Here is a 26843-nt window from a genome sequence, read left to right on the forward strand (position 1 = left end):
TGGTTCCAGTCGTTGGTGTTGTAAGGGTCTGCATTGTACTGGTGGCTGTGGGAGTCCCCAAACATTCCGCTTTGATAGCGCTGCTGTGTTGAGTACTGTGTCGGCACTGCATCTGTATCATAGCGATTCGTGTGTTCATCCGACTCTTGGTAGGATCTCCTGTCATACCATGCTTGGTTAGTGTTCTTGTGATTGTAGTCCTCAGCTGTGTTGTGGCGGTTGTAAGAGTCCCTGCGGGATCTGCTATGTGAGCGCTGACCTGTAGTTTGTCTCCACTGCTGACCGCCCTCGCTGTCTCTGTTGTAGTCGTTTCGTGAGCTGTGCTGCTGCTCGTGTAGAGTTCGTCTCCCTCTCCCAAAGGATGAACTCCGGTTGTAATGCCGCTGTTGTAGTGGGCCATCTACAACGAGTTTGTTGCCCCTGTAGTAAGCTTTCAGCCCTCTGTCACGATGCTCCTGGATGATGTTCTGTTGTCTGGTAGTGAGGTCAGCTGCTACAGTGATGTTCTTCCTTCTAAGCGCTTCTCTGCCTGTTGTGAGCACTTCTAATTTGTCGGACCATCTTGCAAATCTTGCAATCATTGGTTGTGGCCTTGCTGGGTTGCTGTCGTGCTTTTTGTTTCCAAGGCGATGGGCACGCACGATGTCTGTCCTGTCCCAATGTTTTTCTGGAACAGTATCTCTTAAAACGTCCAGCACCTTGGTGACGCACGTATAGTAGTCTTCGTCTGCGGACTGTGCTATGTTGAAAAACTTCAGATTGTCACGTCTAGAAAAGGCTTCTAGCTTGTCTATCTTGTCGTCTAGTTCTGCAGCGGTTTGGTTAAGTCTCTCTTCAAGGGTTGTAACTGCAGCGTGCGTATCCCGTGTTTCCTGCAGCATAGAGAAGTAGTTTTGTTCTAAGTCGTCTGCTTTTGACTGTATGGACTGAATCTGCTTTCTGACGTCACTGAACGAGCTGTCCATTTTGGTCATCAGTTCACTGTTCAGAGATTGAAACTTTCTCTCCTGTGTGTCAAAGAGTCTCTGCATTGTTGCTAGGTCCAGCGGACCCCCTTCCACTGCACTGTGCTGGTGGAGATTATGTTGCTGTACACCACCATAGTATGAGGGCGTAGATGCTGGTACTGATGCTGGCACCACCCACGGGTATGGATCCGCCCCTCCCGACACAGCTGGGTAGTTGTTGTGGTTGGCCAGGTATCTGAGGTAAGTATTTCTCTCTTCCCCTGACCTCGCTGGCCCAGGGTTGGCCTCCACATCGCCGCAGGAGAGCAAGTATCCAGCAATGAACACAAACGCACTCATTGTGAGCAGCGGAAGTGTAAGCATGCTTGCTTGTTGTGGGCTGATGCAAAGCTTATATCTCGCATGTTCTTTGCTCGACTGTGTTGCGTTTCTTTTCATGCTCAGTATAACTGCAAGTTCGAGCCACGACCGCCGCAAACTGTCAACGCACGGGGAAACAGTGAGTGAGTTGTAGTCTGTACTGTCACACACTGCCACAACAATAAACAATGTCGTCAGCATCGTGGTCCGAACGCTACTCACTGGCCAGTGCACGTGCAGCGAGTGTTTTTGGGCTGCCTTTTCTTTACTCTTTTTGCTTCTTTGACTCATGTAGGAAAGAAAAGTCCAATAAAATCCGCCACAAACCATTCTGGCACTCAGATCTGGCACCTTCATGTTCCTTTAGTGCTCCCACGCAAGTCAGTATAAAAAAGTATCCACTTAGGAACTTTCTTCCGCTAAAAATTAGCAAGTTTTGCGGAGCAAATTTTGTGCGACTGCTCGGTCCCGGCACGCAGCATTCAGTCCTGGGAGAGAGAGAGAGAGAGACAGAGAGACAGAGAAACAGAGCGAAAAAGAGAGAGTGGGAGAAAGAGAGAGCGAGAGTGGGGAGAGAGAGGTAGAGGGAGCGAGAGGGGGAGAGAGCGAGAAGGGGGAGAGGGGGAGAGAGGGGGGAGGGAGAGAGAGAGAGAGAGAGAGAGAGAGAGAGAGAGAGAGAGGCAGACACACAGACAAACAGACAGAGCTAGAGATACAGAGAGAGAAGAAAGAGAAAGAAACTGATAGAGACACAGGGAGAGAGTGTGTGCTGGTCTCAGTACATTTACAATTGCAGCCTCACACACACACACACAAACAACACACACACACACACACACACACACACACACACACACACACACACACACACACACACACCCCAGGGGCGGACGAGGGGGGGGGGGTTCTGGGGTTTCCGGAAACCCCCCCCCCCCAGCCAAATTTTTTTTTTAAATTGTGTTTTTAGGGTACCCCAATTTTTGGGGTATTAATCAGTGACAAAATCTGCTGCCTGAGACTGGTAATGATTATCCTCAGAATGCACCAGATTGCACCATTTTGCATCCTTTTTTTCAACATTTTCCGGGGGAGCATGCCCCCGGACCCCCCTAGCAAGCTAGGCGCTTCGCGCCGTCGGCTCGCAGCTTCGCGCCTTCACACCCATATCTTCACAATATACTTTTGGAACCCCCCCCCCCCCATAAAATGAACTGATCCGCCCCTGCACACACACACACACAAACAAACACACACACACACACACACACACACACACACACACACACACACACACACACACACACACACACTCACGAGTGTGCGTACATAGCAAATAATGATACTGGCGCCCCACACAAAGATACAGTATTGCGTACATGTATGTCTCTGCTGCAGGCGGTGTGTCAGAGCCTGGGTGCGGCCAATGCAGCAGAGGCCGTTCAGCTTTGCTGTTGCTCTGACCAACTGTCCCAGCCTGCATCGTACTGGCACGTGACACCCGCCGTGTTATCACAGCTGAGCACCTGGTGGCAACACAGGATGGCCTGTACTGTGGACGCTCGGCTTACTGACCAACTTTACCTGGACATGGTTGCCAGGTGAGAAAAATGACATCCATGTCAGTTACGTCGCAGTGCTCAAACAATGCTGATATTCGTCGTTTAAGGATTAATTATCATTTATCATTATCTTCATTGTTTTTGCTACAGGTTTGTTGGTCCGGCCACCACGGTGTCTGTCCCCTGCTACAACGGTGTCCGTGTGGAGGTGCGGACTGCAGGACAGGCGGTGGCGGAACTGGGGCGGAGGCTGGCACTTCTGGTTCTGACCCTGCAACAGCTCGGCCTAATGAACAGAGACCCGCCACTGGTGTACATTACGGGAGCGCCAGGAACAGGTGACAAGCTCACAGCTTCTCTGACTATATTGTTTGTTTCCTATTTTGTGTGTTTGTTGTTGTTGGTCTTGCTGCCGATTTTGACTGTTCTCTTTTCGAAGCAAGATGGAACACTATAGCTCAACCGTCTGTTTCGCGTTAAAGGCCAACATCGGCGCGCGGCAGATGCAGCTCTAGTTTCTCGTGCTGGCAACGCTAAATTTAGCTCTGTGGCCTTCTACTATAACAAGGTTCAGTCTCCAAGGCGCAGTCTGCTAACTAATTAATGCCTCCAGTGCATGTTCTGATGTAACCCTTAGATATATATTGATAATAAAAATTGATGAGGGGGTGCTGTTATCTCCCTTTACATAGTTTTGATACTGCGACCACCAAGCCCCGAACCCCCCCCCCCCACCCCCTCCCTCTAAAGCTTATACATGTAACAACACAACAACAAAAACTCCCCAAAAAGAGAATAATAAAACATAAACAATTAACGCCTCCAGAAAAAGCTGTTCAAAGCAAACGCCCTGTATTTGGGGTCTTTGTTCAAAGTCGCACAGTTTTGAAAGGGAGATTTGTTTTGACCAGAAGTCTGCCGGCAATTGGTCAAAATTTGCGTTGTCTTTGTACACGGTTAACTTCACGATTATTTTGCTGCACCAACTATTGTCTGCCTTCTTTATTGACAACAATCGTTTCAAAATTGTCTGAAAGTCGCACATGTGAACATCACTAGTAGGACATGACGTGAATGAGGTTACACCCTACACCTGCTGACATGTGTGTGAAGGGTGCTGTGCTAATACTGCTGCTATGAAGAGAAACAAACCCACCACCACCACCACCACCACAACCACCACCACAACCATCCAGCAATTACTTACACTGCTGCTTCTGCCAATAAAAATAACAAGTCGCGTAAGGCGAAAATACAATATTTAGTCAAGTAGCTGTCGAACTCACAGAATGAAACTGAACGCAACGCAACGCAGCAAGACCGTATACTCGTAGCATCGTCACTCCACCGCCCGTGGCAAAGGCAGTGCCCGTGGAATTGACAAGAAGAGCGGGGTATTCGTTGCGCTAAGAAGGATAGCACGCTTTTCTGTACCCCCATTCGTTTTAACTTTCTGAGCGTGTTTTTAATCCAAACATATCATATCTATATATTTTTGGAATCAGGAACCGACAAGGAATAAGATGAAAGTGTTTTTGAATTGATTTCGAAAAAAAAAATTTGATAATAATTTTTATATATTTAATTTTCAGAGCTTGTTTTTAATCCGAATATAACATATTTATATGTTTTTGGAATCAGCAAATGATGGAAAATAAGATAAACGTAAATTTGGATCGTTTTATAAATTTTTATTTTTTTTTACAATTTTCAGATTTTTAATGACCAAAGTCATTAATTAATTTTTAAGCCACCAAGCTGAAATGCAATACCGAACCCCGGGCTTTGTCGAAGATTACTTGACCAAAATTTCAACCAATTTGGTTGAAAAATGAGGGCGTGACAGTGCCGCCTCAACTTTCACGAAAAGCCGGATATGACGTCATCAAAGACATTTATAAAAAAAATGAAAAAAACGTATGGGGATATCAATCCCAGGAACTCTCATGTCAAATTTCATAATGATCGGTCCAGTAGTTTGGTCTGAATCGCTCTACACGCACGCACGCACACACACACACACACACACACACATACACACACACATACACACACACATACACCACGACCCTCGTTTCGATTCCCCCTCGATGTTAAAATATTTAGTCAAAACTTGACTAAATATAAAAACAAGTCGCGTAAGGCGAAAATACAATATTTAGTCAAGTAGCTGTCGAACTCACAGAATGAAACTGAACGCAATGCCATTTTTCAGCAAGACCGTATACTCGTAGCATCGTCAGTCCACCGCTCATGGCAAAGGCAGTGAAATTGACAAGAAGAGCGGGGTAGTAGTTGCGCTAAGAAGGATAGCACGCTTTTCTGTACCTCTCTTTGTTTTAACTTTCTGAGCGTGTTTTTAATCCAAACATATCATATCTATATGTTTTTGGAATCAGAAACCGACAAGGAATAAGTTGAAAGTGTTTTTAAATTGATTTGGACAATTTAATTTTGATAATAATTTTTATATATTTAATTTTCAGAGCTTGTTTTTAATCGGAATATAACATATTTATATGTTTTTGGAATCAGCAAATGATGGAGAATAAGATGAACGTAAATTTGGATCGTTTTATAAATTTTTGTTTTTTTTTACAATTTTCCGATTTTTAATGACCAAAGTCATTAATTAATTTTTAAGCCACCAAGCTGAAATGCAATACCGAAGTCCGGGCTTCGTCGAAGATTACTTGACCTAAATTTCAACCAATTTGGTTGAAAAATGAGGGCGTGACAGTGCCGCCTCAACTTTCACGAAAAGCCGGATATGACGTCATCAAAGACATTTATCAAAAAAATGAAAAAAACGTTCGGGGATATCATACCCAGGAACTCTCATGTCAAATTTCATAAAGATCGGTCCAGTAGTTTGGTCTGAATCGCTCTACACGCACGCACACACATACACCACGACCCTCGTTTCGATTCCCCCTCGATGTTAAAATATTTAGTCAAAACTTGACTAAATATAATAAAACATGTTGGCAATGTTCATTAATCAGCATCATCCTTATCATCATCATTAATCATCATCATCAGCAGCACCATCAGCATCCACATCATCATCATCATCATCATCATCATTATGAACAACAACAATAATTATCGTCGTCGATGTTGTTGCGGCAAATGATATTGACAGAACAATGTTTCTGATTTCCTTACAGTGGTAGTTTGCTCAAATGACGTCTTAGTTGAAGGATTGACGCAGTGTTTATGACGTTGTTTGTGTCGAGTTTTATCATCATCGTACCAGAAGTTTCCAGTTTTGTAGGAGGCCGGTTTGTATGTGCTCGATGTTTGTGCTCGATGTATGTGCTCGTGGAAAATGTGACAACTGAAGGAAAGGCATCAGGCTGACACGGAGAACAGTTTGAAACTGACATGTTCATTTAGTCTCCATGTAAAATAGTTTTCTGAAATAGGAATGTTCTTGGCAGTTATATCATTTGTGTGTGCTTATTTCTATTTTTCTGATGCTGTGTTTTGCGTGTAACAGGTGAAACGGACTTGATGTAGAAAAGCTTGCTTCCACACTGTTTCGTAGTATATTTGTATTGTTATATATGTTTTGTTTGTGAACAGGTAAGACAGTTTGGTAGTGCAGGGCTTGAGGTGGCTGGTCGTGGGCCTACGTCTTCCCTAACACCAGGACCATGATGTGCAAGTCGTCTCTACGTGCAACAGTGCCTTGTTGTCACACTGTCCTGCAATATATTAACCTTAATTATTATTGTTTGTGTTCCAACAGGTAAGACGGTGGTGCTAGTGCTGCAGGGGGTGAGGTGGCTGCGACAGGGGCACGATGTGCACGTCATCTCAACACGGCCCAACACGCGGGCCGTCAGCACATCCATCAAACAACAGCTGGAGATGTCGCTGAGCGCGGGCCCGACGCCTTCCCTGACACCAGGCAGCGTGTCGTACCACCTGTACGATATCTGGAACAGGGAGGGAGATGTTGATCAGGCAGTCACCGACCTCGTGGCATGTGTGAAAAACGGCCACCTGCACGTCTTGATCGACGAGATGTCCTTTGACAGCAGGTTTGTTTTCATACGTGTTTGAGTATGTGTGTGTGTATGTGTGTGTGTATGTGTGTGTGTGTGTGTGTGTGTGTGTGTGTGTGTGTGTGTGTGTGTGTGTGTGTGTGTGTGTAAGAGAGAGAGAGAGAGAGAGAGACAGAGAGAGAGAGACAGAGACAGAGACAGAGACAGAGAGAGAGAGAGAGAGAGAGTTGTAACGTCAGCAGTGCTCAGTTAGAGCGAGTCTTGGACAATGATGAACATTTGGAACAGGTAACCAGAGAGAAAGAGAGTGAAATAGAGAGAGAGAGAGAGAGAGAGAGAGAGAGAGAGAGAGAGAGAGAGAGAGAGAGAGAGAGAGAGAGAGAGAGAGAGAGAGAGAGTTGTAACTGTCTGATTCATGTAACTCGCACCACCGTGTTACTGTATGCGTGAAATTGCATGTTGTTATGACCACAATGCGCGTAAAATCCTAATAAAGTCATCATTGGTAAAATATCAAGTGACATATTTTATTAAGTTCCGGATAACGCATTACAATTATTAGCTTACTATATCTCATGTGAGTGTGTTACACATCTCTGACAACATGTCTCATGTGAGTGTGACACACATCTCTAGCACCATGTTTCCATTCTGTGTCACAGGAATAAGCGTGGTCCCCGTTACACACGCCTTGTAACACGCCTAGCGCAACGAGTACCACACCTGTACCTGTGGTGTGCCGGTATTGACAACATCGAGGTACCCCCAGCACTGCAGACACAGGTGTTCACTGTCCCCCTTCGCTCGGCGCCCGCCGTCCTCCGTGAAATACAACCCGTGATTCACAGGTTTGATGTCCACGACTACAGCGACAGCGGCGTGCCTGCGCCTGGGGACGGGCTGAGCGTGATACGGCTGAGTCACCATGGCAACGCTCACACAGGTCGGTGGCCGTTGGACTGCGCACAGTGTGGTCAGGATATCGCTGCCGAGCTGAGTCGTCTGGGTGTGGGTAAGTTGTGTAGCTGGTGATGATGATGATGATGATGATGATGATGATGATGATGATGATGATGATGATGATGATGATGATGATGATGATGATGATGATGATGATGTTGATTGTGGTTGGTTTGAGTGAAGGGTAAATTAAAGCTTCCCGCATCATAATAGTGTTCCCCCCCCCCCTCGAGAATATATTGAAAAGTCTTGGCTCTCTCGAAAAGAACTAAATGTTCAATTAAATCTAAAGTCTGGTCAGTCTGCAGTGAGAAAACAATAACGTCGAAGTTTTGCTGTCTGTGTCGAAAATGTACAGACGTTGTGAAGATTGTATAACTCAGGTGTGTATGCAGGCTTGCGTGTGTGTGTGGGAGGGGTGTTGGGGGTGGGTGGTGTGTTTGAGAAAACAACTGAATACACGGATAGGGTGTGTCTTAAAATGTAACGAATGTTTGCTTTCATACATGAATATTTAACTGTTCCAACGGTCTTTTTCCTGCAGGGAGGAGCGTCGCCAATAGTCCCTCCCGGCTGAGCTACCGCGACGTGTTCGTCTTGACCAGAAGCGGCGATCTACATGATGACGTCACGGACAAGGCAGGGCTGGTGACGTCACCAGCTAGCGGGGTGGTGCAGGGACTGAAGGATGCAGGTGTACCGGTGAGTGTGTTGGGGGATCAAGACTGGCTACGCAACAGGGCGAGGTGGGAGCGAGCTGTGCAGGACGTGGCGGTGGCGGCAACGGACACAGTGACAGTAGCGTGGTATGGCGGTGTGACAGGCCTGGAGCGGCGCGTGGTGGCCGTGTTACAGGGCAGAGATCAGCGTGATGATGATAGAGGGGTGACTGATGAGTTGACTGATCTTGCTGACAGGCTGAATGCAGTATCACGCTGCACCACACAGCTCATCACTGTCCGCACGCCTCCTGTCACCACCACCACCACGCCATCCCTTACAACAACCACTTCACCCGCCACCACTACCCACGCCACAACCTAATACAACAACCACTACAACCGTCGTCACCACCGCGACCACCGACACCACCAGCAACGACGACTACCACCACCGCCAAGAGGAGGAGAGGCAGGAAGTGTGTCTTGTCGTGACATGCCCCGCATCAAAATTAAATTGTCAATTAAATTAAATTAAATTAAAAACACTTTCATCTTATTCCTTGTCGGTTCCTGATTCCAAAAACATACTGATATGATATGTTTGGATTAAAAACACGCTCAGAAAGTTAAAACAAAGAGAGGTACAGAAAAGCGTGCTATCCTTCTTAGCGCAACTACTACCCCGCTCTTCTTGTCAATTTCACTGCCTTTGCCATGAGCGGTGGACTGACGATGCTACGAGTATACGGTCTTGCTGAAAAATGGCATTGCGTTCAGTTTCATTCTGTGAGTTCGACAGCTACTTGACTAAATGTTGTATTTTCGCCTTACGCGACTTGTTTTATCGAGTACCTTCGTCATAATTATTCTCCCCCTCTCTCTCTCTCTCTCTCTCTCTCTCTCTCTCTCTCTATATATATATATATATATCTCTGTGCCTGTGTTCTAAAGCTTTCGACGCTGGCGTCATCGATTTCCTTTTACGTCATTCAGTTCGTCATTGGTCATTACTTCTCCCGCATTTTTTAAGCGAGTACAGTAGCCGTGCACGATGTCGAGGTAAGTTCATCACCTGTTTGATAAGTGTTTGTTTGTCTGTCTACTTCAAAGGCCGCCTACAGGTCGACGAACTAGTAAATTTAACGTATTGTTTTGTCAATAATGAACGTTCCAATCACCATTTTAAAAATTTTGTTTCCAAAGTCATTCTATACTATAGAATGCATTCTATACTATAGAATGCATTCTATAATATAGAATGCATTATATAGTAAATAATGGATTTTTTTTTATTAAATAATGAATTGTTTAGTAAATAAAAGATTTATTTAATTACAACAATCACACTTTTTACTTTTGTGTAAATAATGAATTATTTAGCTATATAATGCATTATTTAGTTAAATAATTCATTATTTAGATCAACAGGAAAAAACGTAATTTCTTTACAAACGGATTGCCATAAGATTTCGTCAGGTTCTGACGCAAAATAAGAATTGACGTCATTGTGCTTGTGTTTTACGTAATTCAGATCTTGACAGGGTGACCGCACTTTGAAACTATTTACCCCGATGCACGGCTTTCTTTGATATTTCACATGAAATTTGTTTTACCTTTATCACTGGTCAACTGGTACAACATAAATGACAGGTACCGCTTATGAACCTTGTTAGTCTAAATATGTCGTTTACAAATGTTTACTGCCTGTTTGAAAAGTAACAAATGGCATTTCTCAAAAAGCACAAACAAAAACACACACAATTGTTTTTTTAATAAAAATATGTTTGCTCTTCTATTTGTCTTAATTACTGTGTGTGTGTGTGTGTGTGTGTGTGTGTGTGTGTGTGTGTGTGTGTGTGTGGTGTGTGTGTGTGTGTGTGTGTTTGTGTGTGTGTGTGTGTGTTACGGCTGGTACTTGTGTGTAAATGTATGTATGTGTGTTGTTAATACCCTATCAGAAAAATGCGTGTGTTATTCTGTTCACAAACTCCCGTCTCACACACACACACAACACTCAAACAAGGCACAAAGACTAAACACAATTCCTGCCCTTTGCCCTCGTACCTGTATTCAATTAATCACAAATATTAACCAGTCATCACAACAAAATATAAATATAATATCTCATCCACTCAAAGACTCTTTCATTCAATACAACATTATTATCTCGAGTAGGATGAAAGGAAAGTCTCTCTCTCGACGATGTCGTCCTTGTTGACTCTCCGTTCAAGAATCACACATACTAAACTAATTCACATGTCGACTCACAGTTCAGTGGCCGCACACACTATTCTGGATTCGTCCAATCCGTTGCTACACCACTTAGCTGGTTACCTCACTTGCTAACTCACAGTTCAGTGGTTACAAGTTATTCTGGATTTGCACAATCCTATTCCACATACACAGTTCGGTGGGTGCGCACACTCTTCTAGGTCGCACATGTATGTTTACTCACGAATCAGCGGGTCCGACACTTGCACCATATCACACATGATATGGGGTACACACCAGATGCAAGTTCTCCAGCGCTGCGTTACAACCCTGCGCCGACTCTACTGGTCCTGGCCGCAAGGAGGGGACGCTCCTCTTCTCATCCCGTCTACCCCTCGGTCGAGCACGTCCTACTCCCACCGGAATGCTGTATAGAAAGTTTATGCTACCGTAAGTTTCAATTCTAAGATAAACTTCTCCACATAATAATACTTCCATTCTTTCTCAGTATTATTCAATTATCCGCCAACTAACTTCTGCTGTTATATTATTTACACCAGCTCATTTACAAGTAACTTCATTACAACAGAACATACCACACTCTATTCAAAATGGCTGACACAGCTCACGCTTTCCACCCATTTCACAACATGACTCTCACAGTCATTTCACAAGTTAAGGTTACTGAACAAAATACAATTCAATAAATACCTGTATTCTCACAGCATTTGAATCATACCAGATTCATTCACAGTAGCCACTAAACAGTTGACTCACTGCTCCTTGAGAAACATCTTACAACAGCGTAGAGTAAACACACCCTCTCCCGAGAGCGATTTCAGATGTTCTACCGACTATCAAACATGGCCGATTCAAGGTTATCATATTTTAGTCATCTCTCATTGGCCAATAGTAGCCAATGACAATACAGTTCACAAGAGTCAGCTCATTATCTCAACATGTGACACTCCTATCACGCCGTCGAGCCGTAATGACCAAAAGTATGGCTAGCCAATCTGTACACATTTGTTTAAACCATCTAATACTGAATTATGTACAAATCCATTTGTCACAGTGTGTGTGTGTGTGTGTGTGTGTGTGTGTGTGTGTGTGTGTGTGTGTGTGTGTGTGTGTGTGTGTGTGTGTGTGTGTGTGTGTGTGTGTGTTTTTGTCTGGCTGCGTTACAAATTTTTATTTGAAAACAACTCAAACCTGACACACTTTGTGTTTAATGATCAATGTGGTTCACAAAGTTCGGTGACCTCCCTCAAATGTTGAAGTCTCCGCTTTCACAAAAATAAAATACACAAACGGTGCATTAACTGAAACATTATACAAAATGCATTTAAGAAAAACTCAGTTCAAGCAAAGATATATACAGTAAGTCACCATCTTGAATTTTCCTCCATCCAGAAGGGAGATAACTGCCATTTAATCTAACGTGTACAAAAAGACAACCTAACAACAGATCTTAAACAAAAAAACACAACATAAACAAAACACATACAAAACATAAACAAAACACACACAAAACATAAAACATAAACAAAACACACACAAAACATAAAACATAAACAAAACACACACAACACATAAAACATAAACAAAACACACACAAAACATAAAACATAAACAAAACACACACAAAACATAAAACAAACAAAACACACACACAAAACATAAACAAAACACACAAAACATAAATAAAACACACACAAATCTTAAACAAAACACAAAACATAAAAAAGGCGCACAGCTGGCAGGTTGATCTTTGTGATAACCCCAACGTTCCAAAATCGAGGATAAAAAAAAAGAAAGAAATGTTTGTTATTAGAATGCTTAATTTTTGATACAAGTCATTCACTTGTCTTGTTTTGTCAAACATGTAGGCTAACGTTCTTGCTTCTACTTCTTCTTCGTTCATGGGCTTAGACTCCCACGTTCACTCATGTTTTTAGCACGAGTGGATTTTTACGTGTATGACCGTTTTTACCCCGCCATTCAGGCAGCATACTGTTACACCAATTTCGGGAGGCATGCTGGGTATTTTCGTGTTTCTATAACCGTGCGCACTTGGTCTTGTGCTTGCGTTTACTCACGAAGGGGGTTAAGTCACTAGCAGGTCTGCACATAAGTTGACCTGGGAGATCGGAAAAACCTCCACTCTTAACCCACCAGGCGGCAGCGACCGGGATTCGAACTCACGACCTCCCGATTAGGAGGCCGACGTCTTACCACCACGCCACTGCGCCCGTCCCCAATAAGTAACCTTTCTTGATGTTTGTGTCGATCTTTGTGGTATGTTTTACTCAGGGATGATGCTTGATGGTGGCAGTTTGTGTCGATCTTTGTGGTATGTTTTACTCAGGGATGATGCTTGATGGTGGCAGTTTGTGTCGATCTTTGTGGTATGTTTTACTCAGGGATGATGCTTGATGGCAGTTTGTGTCGATCTTTGTGGTATGTTTTACTCAGGGATGATGCTTGATGGCGGCAGTTTGTGTCGATCTTTGTGGTATGTTTTACTCAGGGATGATGCTTGATGGCGGCAGTTTGTGTCGATCTTTGTGGTATGTTTTACTCAGGGATGATGCTTGATGGTGGCAGTTTGTGTCGATCTTTGTGGTATGTTTTACTCAGGGATGATGCTTGATGGCGGCAGTTTGTGTCGATCTTTGTGGTATGTTTTACTCAGGGATGATGCTTGATGGTGGCAGTTTGTGTCGATCTTTGTGGTATGTTTTACTCAGGGATAAGGCTTGATGGTGGCAGTTTGTGTCGATCTTTGTGGTATGTTTTACTCAGGGATGATGCTTGATGGCGGCAGTTTGTGTCGATCTTTGTGGTATGTTTTACTCAGGGGTGAAGCTTGATGGTGGCAGTTTGTGTCGATCTTTGTGGTATGTTTTACTCAGGGATGATGCTTGATAGCGGCAGTTTGTGTTGATCTTTGTGGTATGTTTTACTCAGGGATGATGCTTGATGGTGGCAGTTTGTGTCGATCTTTGTGGTATGTTTTACTCAGGGATGATGCTTGATGGCGGCAGTTTGTGTCGATGTTTGTGGTATGTTTTACTCAGGGATGATGCTTGATGGTGGCAGTTTGTGTCGATCTTTGTGGTATGTTTTACTCAGAGATGATGCTTGATGGTGGCAGTTTGTGTCGATCTTTGTGGTATGTTTTACCCAGGGATAATGCTTGATGGTGTCAGTTTGTGTCGATGTTTGTGGTATGTTTTACTCAGGGATGATGCTTGATGGTGGGAGTTTGTGTTGATCTTTGTGGTATGTTTTACTCAGGGATGATGCTTGATGGCGGCAGTTTGTGTTGATCTTTGTGGTATGTTTTACTCAGGGATGATGCTTGATGGTGGCAGTTTGTGTTGATCTTTGTGGTATGTTTTACTCAGGGATGATGCTTGATGGCGGCAGTTTGTGTCGATCTTTGTGGTATGTTTTACTCAGGGATGATGCTTGATGGTGGCAGTTTGTGTCGATCTTCGTGGTATGTTTTACTCAGGGATGATGCTTGATGGTGGCAGTTTGTGTCGATCTTTGTGGTATGTTTTACTCAGGGATGATGCTTGATGGCGGCAGTTTGTGTCAATCTTTGTGGTATGTTTTACTCAGGGATGATGCTTGATGGTGGCAGTTTGTGTCGATCTTTGTGGTATGTTTTACTCAGGGATGATGCTTGATGGTGGCAGTTTGTACAAGTCCAACACTGTAAGCTGAAGTGTTCCACTTTGGAAGACACTTGTTGCAACCAGTTGTGAACACACATGGTGGACACTTAATAGTGATTACACTTACCCCCCCTCCAGCAAAAAAAAAACAAAAAAAAATTGGAAAGCTGATTCTATGACCATTTATAAGTTCAAATGGCACCAGATGGCACCATTTTGCTTCTTTGAGCCAACATTTTTTGCGGGGGGGCATGCCCCCGGACCCCCTAGCAAATTCGGGCGCTTCGCGCCCATCACATTCACTTTCGATTCAAAGTTCACTCCCCCTTACAAGGCAACTGATCCGCCCCTGTTACCATGTGTGTGACTTTTACAGTAGAACTATATAGTTGTTCGCATAAAAAAAACAAGTCGCGTAAAGCGAAAATACAATATTTAGTCAAGTAGCTGTCGAACTCACAGAATGAAACTGAACGCAATGCCATTTTTCAGCAAGACCGTATACTCGTAGCATCGTCAGTCCACCGCTCATGGCAAAGGCAGTGAAATTGACAAGAAGAGCGGGGTAGTAGTTGCGCTAAGAAGGATAGCTCACGCTTTTCTGTACCTCTCTTTGTTTTAACTTTCTGAGCGTGTTTTTAATCCAAACATATCATATCTATATGTTTTTGGAATCAGGAACCGACAAGGAATAAGTTGAAAGTGTTTTTAAATTGATTTGGACAATTTAATTTTGATAATAATTTTTATATATTTAATTTTCAGAGCTTGTTTTTAATCCGAATATAACATATTTATATGTTTTTGGAATCAGCAAATGATGGAGAATAAGATAAACGTAAATTTGGATCGTTTTATAATTTTTTTGTTTTTTTTACAATTTTCAGATTTTTAATGACCAAAGTCATTAATTAATTTTTAAGCCACCAAGCTGAAATGCAATACCGAAGTCCGGGCTTCGTCGAAGATTACTTGACCAAAATTTCAACCAATTTGGTTGAAAAATGAGGGCGTGACAGTGCCGCCTCAACTTTCACGAAAAGCCGGATATGACGTCATCAAAGACATTTATCCAAAAAATGAAAAAAACGTTCGGGGATTTCATACCCAGGAACTCTCATGTCAAATTTCATAAAGATCGGTCCAGTAGTTTAGTCTGAATCGCTCTACACACACACACACACACACACGCACACACGCACGCACACACGCACATACACCACGACCCTCGTTTCGATTCCCCCTCGATGTTAAAATATTTAGTCAAAACTTGACTAAATATAAAAACCACGAAAGCTTGAATTTTCGAGGGCGCGAAGCAAGAAAGCGGCTGTTAATAATTTTAAAAAAAACTTCGCAAATCCAAAGCTTCAAATTGCGCACAGCATGTATTCATTCACTTGTTCACGCAAAACTAACAAGAATTAGGACATTTTAGTTGCACAGGTTTTTATTGTGAAATAAAATTGTCACCCTTTTCAGCTCCACTTTTTCGCACTAAGTCAATTACAAAATCAGCTAATGGTTAAAAAAAAGAAAAAGAAATTATGCATATAATACAGTTACTTGAAACGAAACAATAAACAGTATTCAACGAGGACGTGACAAACTCAAGCAAAAAAGCCTACATCACGTGACCAAAACAATACAATATCAGCTGATCATTAAATATACAGATGGATGTATAACGTATTTGATTAGCTTTGTGTCATAAATTACTTAATCAAAAGCAATTCCCGATTACTTACTTTACACGGATGCAGACGTCGACAAAGATCAGTACAGGGCGAGAGGAAGTAAGGGAAGTAACTGCCTGATAGTGCCCGACCCGGAAATAAAGTCAGTTACCTCCCCTATTCAACTTCGCTTTCGCTTGCTCTCACTTGACTAAGGGGGGGGGGGGGGGGGGGGGATGGAGGGGGGGGGAGGATTGAGGGGGTGGAGGGGGGGGCGGCAGCTCAGTTGGTAGAGCACTGGACTTGTGATCGGAAGGTCGCAGGTTCGAATTCGGGCCGGGACGAACACGGGTCAGCTTTATGTGCAGACCCAGAGACAGAAGCCTTGTCCCACCCCCGTGTCACCACAATCACACGCAAAAGACCTCGGTCATTTCTGCCATAGGTGCAGATGGCTGATACCACCTAAACACGCATACACTTGTGTATCTCGTCAAAAGGCGTGAGGGACTCGAATCATATAACCCATATTAATTATTGTCCTGAGAGGCCGGAAATATTAGCCTGTAAGAGGAACAAGAACAAGAAGAACAAGGACAGACAACACGTTGATAGAACACACAGCCTGACTGCAGTGGGCAGGTATCTGGTGGTGAACACAAGCCCTTAACATTGACAGCAAGCTTCACGTGCCTGCGATAGGGATCCTGCACCTCAAAGTCTATCATATCGAAGATCACAGCACGGCCTCATCTTCCACAGATTATTTTGACTGTGTGTCAGTTTCATTGTTTTGACTGTGTGTCAGTTTCATTATTTTGACAGTTTGTCAGTTTCAATGTTTTGACTGTTTGTCAGTTTCATGGTTTTGACAGTTTGTCAGTTTCAATGTTTTGACTGTCAGTTTCTTTGTTCTATCCAACACGTTTCACGCACAACTGTCGCCATGGTGTCGGTAGTTGACGTCACAGGAGCTGTGTAAATGGTTGCTATGGTAACCGCTCTCCTCCCCGATCAGCCAATAGGTGTCCTGTACCCCCTTGCCCTGCAGACAAATGGCAGACATCGTGATAAAGGTGAAGGACAATAAAACAGACAAATATGACAAGTACCATGTCAAAGCTGAATGAAAATATAAAAGACACATGATAGACATGTGCGGATGACACAAATAAAGACATCATACGTGATTTGCATTGTTGGACAAATGATGGCATTTTACAGACATCGACAGTGCCATTGTTCTGTGAGACGGCGTATCCAACACCACGCGCATCATGTGTTGGACGGAATGAAATTCGATCCGAGAAAACTTGTCAGACAGACACAGACATATAGAAAAACAGAGCTACATACCGACACCGGCACCGACACACGCACACACACTCACACACACACACACACACACACACACACACACACACACACACACACACACACACACACACACACACACAGCACATACACACGGCACATATACACACACACGCACACACACACACACACACACACACACACACACACACACACACACACACACACACACACACCACCCCACGCAGATAATCATAGACACACCTACCCATACCCCCTCCCACACACACACACACACTTACCTTCATCTCCACAGGCCCACGGTATTGTGTGATAAAGTTGCCCGATCCGTCCAGAATGCGTTTGGCCGTCTCGCTCAGGTGGATCTTCAGCGCTGCACGGGGGGTAGGGGGAGGTGGAGAGAGAGAAGCAGTGAATGTAACAACAGCTTGTGCGTTTTGCAGAAACAAAAATAAAATAGAAGGAAAAAAACATAATGACAACCAGGCCTGGATCTAGTGTAGGAGAGAGAGGGGTTTCCAACATGAGACTAGGGTTCTGGGGCCTGGATCTAGTGTAGGAGAGAGAGAGGGGTTTCCAACATGAGACTAGGGTTCTGGGGCCTGGATCTAGTGTAGGAGAGAGAGGGGTTTCCAACATGAGACTAGGGTTCTGGGGCCTGGATCTAGTGTAGGAGAGAGAGGGGTTTCCAACATGAGACAAGGGTTCTGCGGCCTGGATCTAGTGTAGGAGAGAGAGGGGTTTCCAACATGAGACTAGGGTTCTGCGGCCTGGATCTAGTGTAGGAGAGAGAGGGGTTTCCAACATGAGACTAGGGTTCTGGGGCCTGGATCTAGTGTAGGAGAGAGAGGGGTTTCCAACATGAGACTCGGTTCTGCGGCCTTGCATGTGAAAAGGGCACACTAGGTCTAGATCGCTTCTTGAGAAAAAAAATACATCTGCCGGGTGAGTTGGGGGGGTCTTGCGGAACCCAGGAACCTCCTCTAGATCTAGCCCTGACAATGACAACAACAACAAACATCATTATACAAATAACACCAGTCTTTTGAATTCAACCACCTGTTGCAAGTTTGTGGTGGAAAGAAAAGGAACGGCGTGTGACGTGAAACAAATGACTGTCCTAGAATCAGCACAACAAGGAACGGCGTGTGACGTGAAACAAATGAATGTCCTAGAATCAGCACAACAAGGAACGGCGTGTGACGTGAAACAAATGAATGTCCTAGAATCAGCACAACAAGGACCGACGTGTGACGTGAAACAAATGAATGTCCTAGAATCAGCACAACAAGGACCGACGTGGTAGACAACCATACCTTCTTCAGCACGCGTGATTCAGCTCACATACACTGATAAGCCTCATATTTCATAATACTTCAAGCAGGATATGTGGCAGTGTTAACGATGTTCTCGAACCAACAGTAGTGCGGTATCATTTTAACACCCTTCCCCCCTCTGCCAGAAACCCTTTCAGTGACAGAACAAAGGTGAGCTACACTAGCTGCCTATCCTCAAATTATTATCATCGTCATCAGTCCCATGTCTGAGACAGTCTTTGGCGGGACCTGAGGGCAAAAGAGGCAAACACCCTTCTCCAGGCGGTTGTGTTGGAGGCCGTCAACTTAGGGCCAACACCCACTGGCGAAAGAAGTCAGACCCACTCACGCTGTCCTGTAGACTCCATACGAGAAGCGGTGTTGACGGTGTCACCGAACAGACAGTAGCGCGGCATCTTCTTGCCCACCACGCCTGCACAGCACGGTCCTGAACATAATTATAAAACACACACCTTGCTTTATTAAGCCTCACACATTATGTATATCGTCCTTGTCCGATTAAAACCTCATAACTCGATTTTTTGCGAAATCTACTTTTTTACATCAATATAATCTACGATTTTTTCTCTATTTTTTGGTTATTGTGGTGAAAGCCTAAGATCGCTGGAAGTCAGTTAAAAATGGGTATAAAAATACCTCGTATATCATTTTGGCAAAACCGCGAACCAAAATTACACGTAACTTGAGTTACGAGCTTTTTTTTGTTCGTGTGTTTTTCAGTTTTGGCCGATGCAAACCTCGTATGTCGACTTACAAGTTTTCTAATATTGCTTAGTACACGGCGGTAAATGAACTGTTTCCGTTAGATACGAGGTTACGGTAACATGTCCGTACGTTCAGAGTTTAGGTAAAATTAAATATTAGAGTCATTAATGAAGCTAGAAGTGCCCACATTACGTATTGTGTTGTAAAATGACACTCTACATCAGTTATTGTTCAAATGATTTTTTTGTTAGTATTTTCCTTTGCTAAGTACAAAAGCATAACTACAAAGAGAGATTAAGCAGTTAAAGTATTCTGAAATATCTCTTAACTATGTAACAGTTCAGTCCTGAACTTCTGATCTTATTTGTTAGCTGAAGATGTACAGGTATGCATATGTCACGTACTGAAGTTGTGTTATAGTGTCTGAATGCAGTCCGTCATGTCTGGCAGTGGGTCCTTCACACCTGAAAGCCAATTCTCTTCGCTTGAAGATCTTAGGTTGATGTGCTGTGTGTGCCTGAATAAAAGTTCTATACCATGGAATTTCGAAACGGAACTTATCATAGATGACATCACTGTTCGTATGGACTCTGATTGTGTTTCGTGGGTGTACTGTGTCCATTATCATGGTCAGTTTCATGTGGACTGCATTGACCCAACAACTGTAAAGCATGACAAAAACTGTATCTGCTCGACTTGTTTGCATTAGGAGTCATGTTTGCTCTGTCTGGTGCAAGCTCCGCATGAGCGAGCAGGAGTCAATTGATGGTGCAGATTTCGCTTGGAAACAAAATCACTATCTTCCAGGAGTAATGGAAGTAGTGAAGCAAACCAAACATTGTGATTCACCAACCCCAAAAACTATGAATGCAACGTTTGCTGTGAATCCAAGTACGGAAACATCCCATAGCATGTGTACCAGATGCACATTCAACGCAAAGACGAAGCTTGCAAATAACAGAACATTGACAAGAGGGTTGCTAAAGAGAATGGTGATGTCCAAGTTTTCACCATGTATCTGCAGGTCGACTTGTTGGCCCTATGTATATAAGCAAATGACAAATACTTCAAGGCCAAGCTGTGCTGCCACTACTGTCTTCACATTGTACAACTTGAGTGACACAGAGGTTACTTGCTACTTTTAGGATGAGACAAAAAAGATAAGTCAAAAGCAACAGTTGGCGAAACAACCAAGGCAATCATTATCTACAATGACGGCTGTGGGTACCAGAACCGCAGTTTAATAGTCTTGGGAAACGCCCATCTTTACTTTGCAGTCAGTCAAGGAAAAGTCGTTTTCCAAAAGTTTCCTGAGAAAGGTCATACCTGGATGAAAGTAGACTCTGTACACCCAGCTATCAAAAACAAACTAAGGAGAAGGCAGGCAGTCTGGCCTGCTGAATACGTGGAAGTCATCACCTCTGCAAGAAAAAGGCAACCTTACAAAGTTGTCCAGGTAGCCCACACATTCTTCAAGGACTTTCTTGATCTCAGACACTTCTGGGGATCCATAATTGGTGGATATTACGGAGATTTAAGAAACGAAACGTTGGGACGTTTCGTTTTGAAGTTGTGGTAAACGTCATTATTTCGGGGGTCTCTCGCTGGAAAGGTGAAGGTCAACTGAAACGGAACGTGGAACGTCAAAACGCAGTCACGTTTTCCACCCCCAAAAAACGAACAATATTTCGTCAACTTTTGTGAGTATTTTTGCACACTAACAGTTTTATTTGTTGGCCATTTTATGCATTGCTAGATTCATCAACCCTTTCACAGTCTTTCAGCGCTGAGAATGTGTTCATTGGAGGTAGACAACTGTTGTGAACTGAAATATTTTGAAGGGTGCTGATCCTGGTACATTTATCCAACTTCATGGTGAGAAAGCAAATGGCGAAGCAGAAGTAGGTCATCGCATCGAATTTTTATTCTGGCTTCGTATGTGATCAGGTGCATGAATTGAAAAATGTGAAGCTCTTGTGCGTGCAATGCGAGTATGTCAATCCTTTATTGACTCGTGGAGTTGAAATTATGCCATGCCCAGTCAGCGGATCATATCCTGCCATGCCCGGCCTTTCATTCCGAAACGAAACGTGAATACATCTAAATCTTGTCTGCGGCCTATGCCGTCTCGTTACACGTTCCGTTTCGCGGGGTGACTCATTCACCAAACGAAACGAGCTGCAAAACGAAACGTGCTGTTTCTTAAATCTCGCTATTCGCAGTCCGAAGTACCTGCCTGACGGTACTTGTCGCTACAAGCTCATCTATTCTGAGGAGTGGTGGCCTTTTTCACAAAGAAGAAGAAGAGCACATGGTGAGCCCAATATCATCCCCCAGCTCTACTGAGTACGGCTGACCATCAAAGACATAAAGTGGCAGCATCTTCAGCATGTCAAGGAGGTTTTTCCAGAAGATTCATACCAATACACATGGTCTACCCTATTGTCGTTAAGCTCTGCATTCTCATGAGTGGTCATCCTGCATAACTACTAGCTGTTCAAGGACATTTAGATGACAATTGCACTCAAACTAAGATATCTCATTGTTTTCAAGGAATACTCTGTTTTCTGTGCATACAAAAAGGCTCCTGTATGGATGTTTACGCTTTCCTGCAAGCAAAGAATGTTATGTACTGATAAGCTTCAGTATACACTTGGTTTTGTTTGTGTGTTAATTGACAAGGTTGCAAGGAGACTGCAAGGACATTTTACACAAGAATGATTATACATTGGTTTGTACAATCAAAAAACAAATGAACATTGTGACAAAAGAACGATTGTGTGTTTACTGCGTATAAAACATTGTTTTTGTCTTTTTTGTTCTTTGGCTATGTTATAAAACCTTGTAAGTCTTCAAGTTTGGTCGGGTTTTAAAAAAGAAAAACTCGTATCTTGCAATTTTGTTGAATATCGTGCGTTTTAATTGTGACCAACACTATTTAATTACACACAGTAATTGGTTTGTGTTCGTAGATCATGTGCAGAAAAAATTGGCTTATTTTGATGACGAGTTATTTTTTAAAGACGTTTTTTGTGTTTTTCTCGAAACGCTCAAAATCGATTTACGAGGTTTCAATCGGACAAGGACGATATGTCATGCCCAATTAACTGAATTGCAGAATTCGCGGAATCGGCAAACATTTTGCCCATTTTGTGCAATCTGCAAATCGGCAGCGTTTTGCCGAAAATGCGAAAAGGTTTCTAAAAACTTGCCCATTTTGCCCAGAAGCCACATTTTGAGTGTCTCAAACGCCGTGGGGATCAGCACACGCAGACAGCTAGATGATAGAAAGGATAGATATTGCAATAATCGATACGCTCTGCCAAGTTATGGCTACAGGGGTATTTTTGTGTGCATTTGCGGAGTTATTTTTGACACAGATCAACACAATATAATCTATTAGAATAAGCAAAGAGAAGGTCGTGAACCCATTTCCTGTAATAAGTGAACGGTGTCTACGATTATTTCCCATCTTCTTTTTTGGTTCAGTTCTCTGCGTCTTATCCCTAGCGACCGGGAAGGCCTGGACGCTCCACTAATGGCAGCCAAGTCTTATCCCTAGCGACCGGGAAGGCCTGGACGCTCCACTAATGGCAGCCATGTCTTATCCCTAGCGACCGGGAAGGCCTGGACGCTCCACTAATGGCAGCCATGTCTTATCCCCAGCGACCGGGAAGGCCTGGACGCTCCACTGATGGCAGCCAAGTCTTATCCCTAGCAACCGGGAAGGCCTGGACGCTCCACTAATGGCAGTCTTATCCCTAGCGACCGGGAAGGCCTGGACGCTCCACTAATGGCAGCCATGTCTTATCCCTAACGACCGGGAAGGCCTGGACGCTCCACTAATGGCAGCCAAGTCTTATCCCTAGCGACCGGGAAGGCCTGGACGCTCCACTAATGGCAGCCAAGTCTTATCCCTAACGACCGGGAAGGCCTGGACGCTCCACTAATGGCAGCCAAGTCTTATCCCTAACGACCGGGAAGGCCTGGACGCTCAACTAGTGGCAGCCAAGTCTTATCCCTAACGACCGGGAAGGCCTGGACGCTCCACTAATGGCAGCCAAGTCTTATCCCTAACGACCGGGAAGGCCTGGACGCTCCACTAATGGCACCCAAGTCTTATCCCTAACGACCGGGAAGGCCTGGACGCTCCACTAATGGCAGTCAAGTCTTATCCCTAACGACCGGGAAGGCCTGGACGCTCCACTAATGGCACCCAAGTCTTATCCCTAGCGACCGGGAAGGCCTGGACGCTCCACTAATGGCAGCCAAGTCTTATCCCTAGCGACCGGGAAGGCCTGGACGCTCCACTAATGGCAGTCAAGTCTTATCCCTAGCGACCGGGAAGGCCTGGACGCTCCACTAATGGCAGTCATATCTTATCCCCAGCGACCGGGAAGGCCTGGACGCTCCACTAATGGCAGCCATGTCTTATCCCTAGCGACCGGGAAGGCCTGGACGCTCCACTAATGGCAGCCATGTCTTATCCCTAGCGACCGGGAAGGCCTGGACGCTCCACTAATGGCAGCCATGTCTTATCCCTAGCGACCGGGAAGGCCTGGACGCTCCACTAATGGCACCGAAGTCTTATCCCTAGCGACCGGGAAGGCCTGGACGCTCCACTTATGGCACCCAAGTCTTATCCCTAACGACCGGGAAGGCCTGGATGCTCCACTAATGGCAGCCAAGTCTTATCCCTAGCGACCGGGAAGGCCTGGATGCTCCACTAATGGCAGCCAAGTCTTATCCCTAGCGACCGGGAAGGCCTGGATGCTCCACTAATGGCAGTCAAGTCTTATCCCTAGCGACCGGGAAGGCCTGGATGCTCCACTAATGGCAGCCAAGTCTTATCCCTAACGACCGGGAAGGCCTGGACGCTCCACTAATGGCAGTCAAGTCTTACCCCCAGCGACCGGGAAGGCCTGGACGCTCCACTGATGGCAGCCAAGTCTTATCCCTAACGACCGGGAAGGCCTGGACGCTCCACTGATGGCAGCCAAGTCTTATCCCTAGCAACCGGGAAGGCCTGGACGCTCAACTAATGGCAGCCATGTCTTATCCCTAGCAACCGGGAAGGCCTGGACGCTCAACTAATGGCAGCTAAGTCTTATCCCTAGCAACCGGGAAGGCCTGGACGCTCAACTAATGGCAGCCATGTCTTATCCCTAGCGACCGGGAAGGCCTGGACGCTCCACTAATGGCAGCCATGTCTTATCCCTAGCGACCGGGAAGGCCTGGACGCTCCACTAATGGCAGCCATGTCTTATCCCTAGCGACCGGGAAGGCCTGGACGCTCAACTAATGGCAGCCATGTCTTATCCCTAGCGACCGGCAAGGCCTGGACGCTCCACTAATGGTAGCCAAGTCTTATCCCTAGCGACCGGCAAGGCCTGGACGCTCCACTAATGGCACCCAAGTCTTATCCCCAGCGACCGGGAAGGCCTGGACGCTCCACTAATGGCAGCCAAGTCTTATCCCTAACGACCGGGAAGGCCTGGACGCTCAACTAATGGCAGCTAAGTCTTATCCCTAGCAACCGGGAAGGCCTGGACGCTCAACTAATGGCAGTCAAGTCTTATCCCTAGCGACCGGGAAGGCCTGGACGCTCCACTAATGGCAGCCAAGTCTTATCCCTAGCGACCGGGAAGGCCTGGACGCTCCACTAATGGCAGCCAAGTCTTATCCTCAGCAACCGGGAAGGCCTGGACGCTCCACTAATGGCAGCCATGTCTTATCCCTAGCGACCGGGAAGGCCTGGACGCTCCACTAATGGCAGCCATGTCTTATCCCTAGCGACCGGGAAGGCCTGGACGCTCCACTAATGGCAGCCAAGTCTTATCCCTAGCGACCAGGAAGGCCTGGACGCTCCACTAATGGCAGTCACGTCTTATCCCTAGCGACCGGGAAGGCCTGGACGCTCCACTAATGGCAGCCAAGTCTTATCCCTAGCGACCGGGAAGGCCTGGACGCTCCACTAATGGCAGCCAAGTCTTGATGATAATGACATGATAACCATTGCTGACCACACACATGTCTGGATTTAGGGGAGTTTCCTGGGTTCCGGAAGCTTCCCCCCCGACCCCCCCCCCCCCCCTTTAAATGTGCGTTATCATGCGTACCATCGATGCTGAGTTTCAGGCTGTTATTGTATATTACTTTCCATACAGAATGAACACATGTACCTTTTATCCTCCAGGAGAGACCCCTCTACCTGGCTAGCCCCCGGGCCTAGACCCCTCTACCTGGCCAGCCCCCTAGACCCCTCTACCTGGCCAGCCCCCTAGACCCCTCTACCTCGCCAGTCCCCTAGACCCCTCTACCTGGCCAGCCCCCTAGACCCCTCTACCTGGCCAGCCCCCTAGACCCCTCTACCTGGCCAGCCCCCTAGACCCCTCTACCTGGCCAGCCCTCTAGACCCCTCTACCTGGCCAGCCCTCTAGACCCCTCTACCTGGCCAGCCCCCTAGACCCCTCTACCTGGCCAGCCCTCTAGACCCCTCTACCTGGCCTGCCCCCTAGACCCCTCTACCTGGCCAGCCCCCTAGACCCCTCTACCTGGCCAGCCCCCTAGACCCCTCTACCTGGTCAGCCCCCTAGACCCCTCTACCTGGCCAGCCCCCTAGACCCCTCTACCTGGCCAGCCCTCTAGACCCCTCTACCTGCATGGCCAGCCCCTGTTATCCAGGACTCATTTTGGAAGACCCTAACACTCAAACACTCGGTCCGAAATGCGCGCCGAGACATAGCTGTGACGTCTCTCCCGGGCTGTGCCTGACAGTAAGGTCTACAGTTCCCCTCACCTATTGAAGACTTTCACCATTTTACGACAGTGATTATTCATGTTGAGATTGACCTCCATTCCAAGACTATCTCCTTTTTTACATTTAGACGATATATGACACTGTTTTCAAGCACACTGTAACGTTTCTCCCGGGCTGTGTCAGATGGTGACGGACTGTGCTAAGTTCACACAACATGAAGAAGAGTATTAAGAGCTCACCGGAGTGGATGCCGACCCGGGCTGTGTCAGATGGTGAAGGACTGTGCTAAGTTCACACAACATGAAGAAGAGTATTAAGAGCTTACCGGAGTGGATGCCGACCCGGGCTGTGTCAGATGGTGACGGACTGTGCTAAGTTCACACAACATGAAGAAGAGTATTAAGAGCTCACCGGAGTGGATGCCGATCCGGAGCTGTAAGGTCTCCCCCGGGCTGTGTCTGATGGGAAAGGTCTGGGCGAGTTGCAGCAAGCCGAGCGCCATGCGACAGATCTCCACAGCGTGCTGGTCACCCTTCCGCTCCGGTAACCCCGACACCACCATGTAGGCGTCACCTATCGTCTCCACCTGCACAATACAACCAACGCTCCGG

General features: G+C 45.5%; 3 protein-coding genes across 5 annotated transcripts in view; 2 read left to right on the forward strand and 1 right to left on the reverse strand.

The window, feature by feature from the left end:
- The window catches only part of LOC138970506 (uncharacterized), a 339583-nt gene that overhangs the window by 208842 nt on the left and 103898 nt on the right, over positions 1-26843 (forward strand). Inside the window, exons 5-6 of one of the 3 annotated variants that reach the window (XM_070342962.1) lie at positions 7563-7912; positions 8405-10313. In XM_070342962.1, coding sequence (XP_070199063.1) covers positions 7563-7912; positions 8405-8904 — 850 coding nt within the window. In that variant the 3' untranslated portion in view covers positions 8905-10313. Of the gene's footprint in view, positions 1-7562; positions 7913-8404; positions 10314-26843 lie in introns of those variants that run through there. The other 2 variants (XM_070342961.1, XM_070342958.1) reach the window with 2 other exon arrangements.
- On the forward strand, positions 2668-6958 carry LOC138971924 (uncharacterized). Its single transcript, XM_070344770.1, has 3 exons — positions 2668-2926; positions 3038-3225; positions 6642-6958. Exons 1-3 carry the CDS (start codon positions 2709-2711, stop codon positions 6956-6958), a joined length of 723 nt encoding a protein of 240 aa, XP_070200871.1. The 5' UTR covers positions 2668-2708.
- Positions 16675-26843, reverse strand: part of LOC138970504 (atrial natriuretic peptide receptor 1-like) — a 19542-nt gene continuing 9373 nt past the window's right edge. The window contains exons 5-8 of the mRNA XM_070342956.1: positions 26644-26818; positions 19096-19194; positions 17712-17803; positions 16675-17140 (exon numbers count right to left, since the gene is read on the reverse strand). Coding sequence (XP_070199057.1) covers positions 17024-17140; positions 17712-17803; positions 19096-19194; positions 26644-26818 — 483 coding nt within the window. The 3' untranslated portion in view covers positions 16675-17023. The remainder of the gene's footprint in view (positions 17141-17711; positions 17804-19095; positions 19195-26643; positions 26819-26843) is intronic.

This window comes from Littorina saxatilis, linkage group LG7, assembly GCF_037325665.1.
Source record: "Littorina saxatilis isolate snail1 linkage group LG7, US_GU_Lsax_2.0, whole genome shotgun sequence".
Lineage (NCBI taxonomy): Eukaryota > Metazoa > Mollusca > Gastropoda > Littorinimorpha > Littorinidae > Littorina > Littorina saxatilis.

Coding starts and splice junctions, on each gene's coding strand:
- LOC138971924 (XM_070344770.1), top strand. CDS start 2,709: ATGTCTCTGCTGCAGGCGGTGTGTCAGAGCCTGGGTGCGGCCAATGCA. Junction 2,927..3,037: donor TACCTGGACATGGTTGCCAG/GTGAGAAAAATG, acceptor TTTTTGCTACAG/GTTTGTTGGTCCGGCCACCA. Junction 3,226..6,641: donor TACGGGAGCGCCAGGAACAG/GTGACAAGCTCA, acceptor GTGTTCCAACAG/GTAAGACGGTGGTGCTAGTG.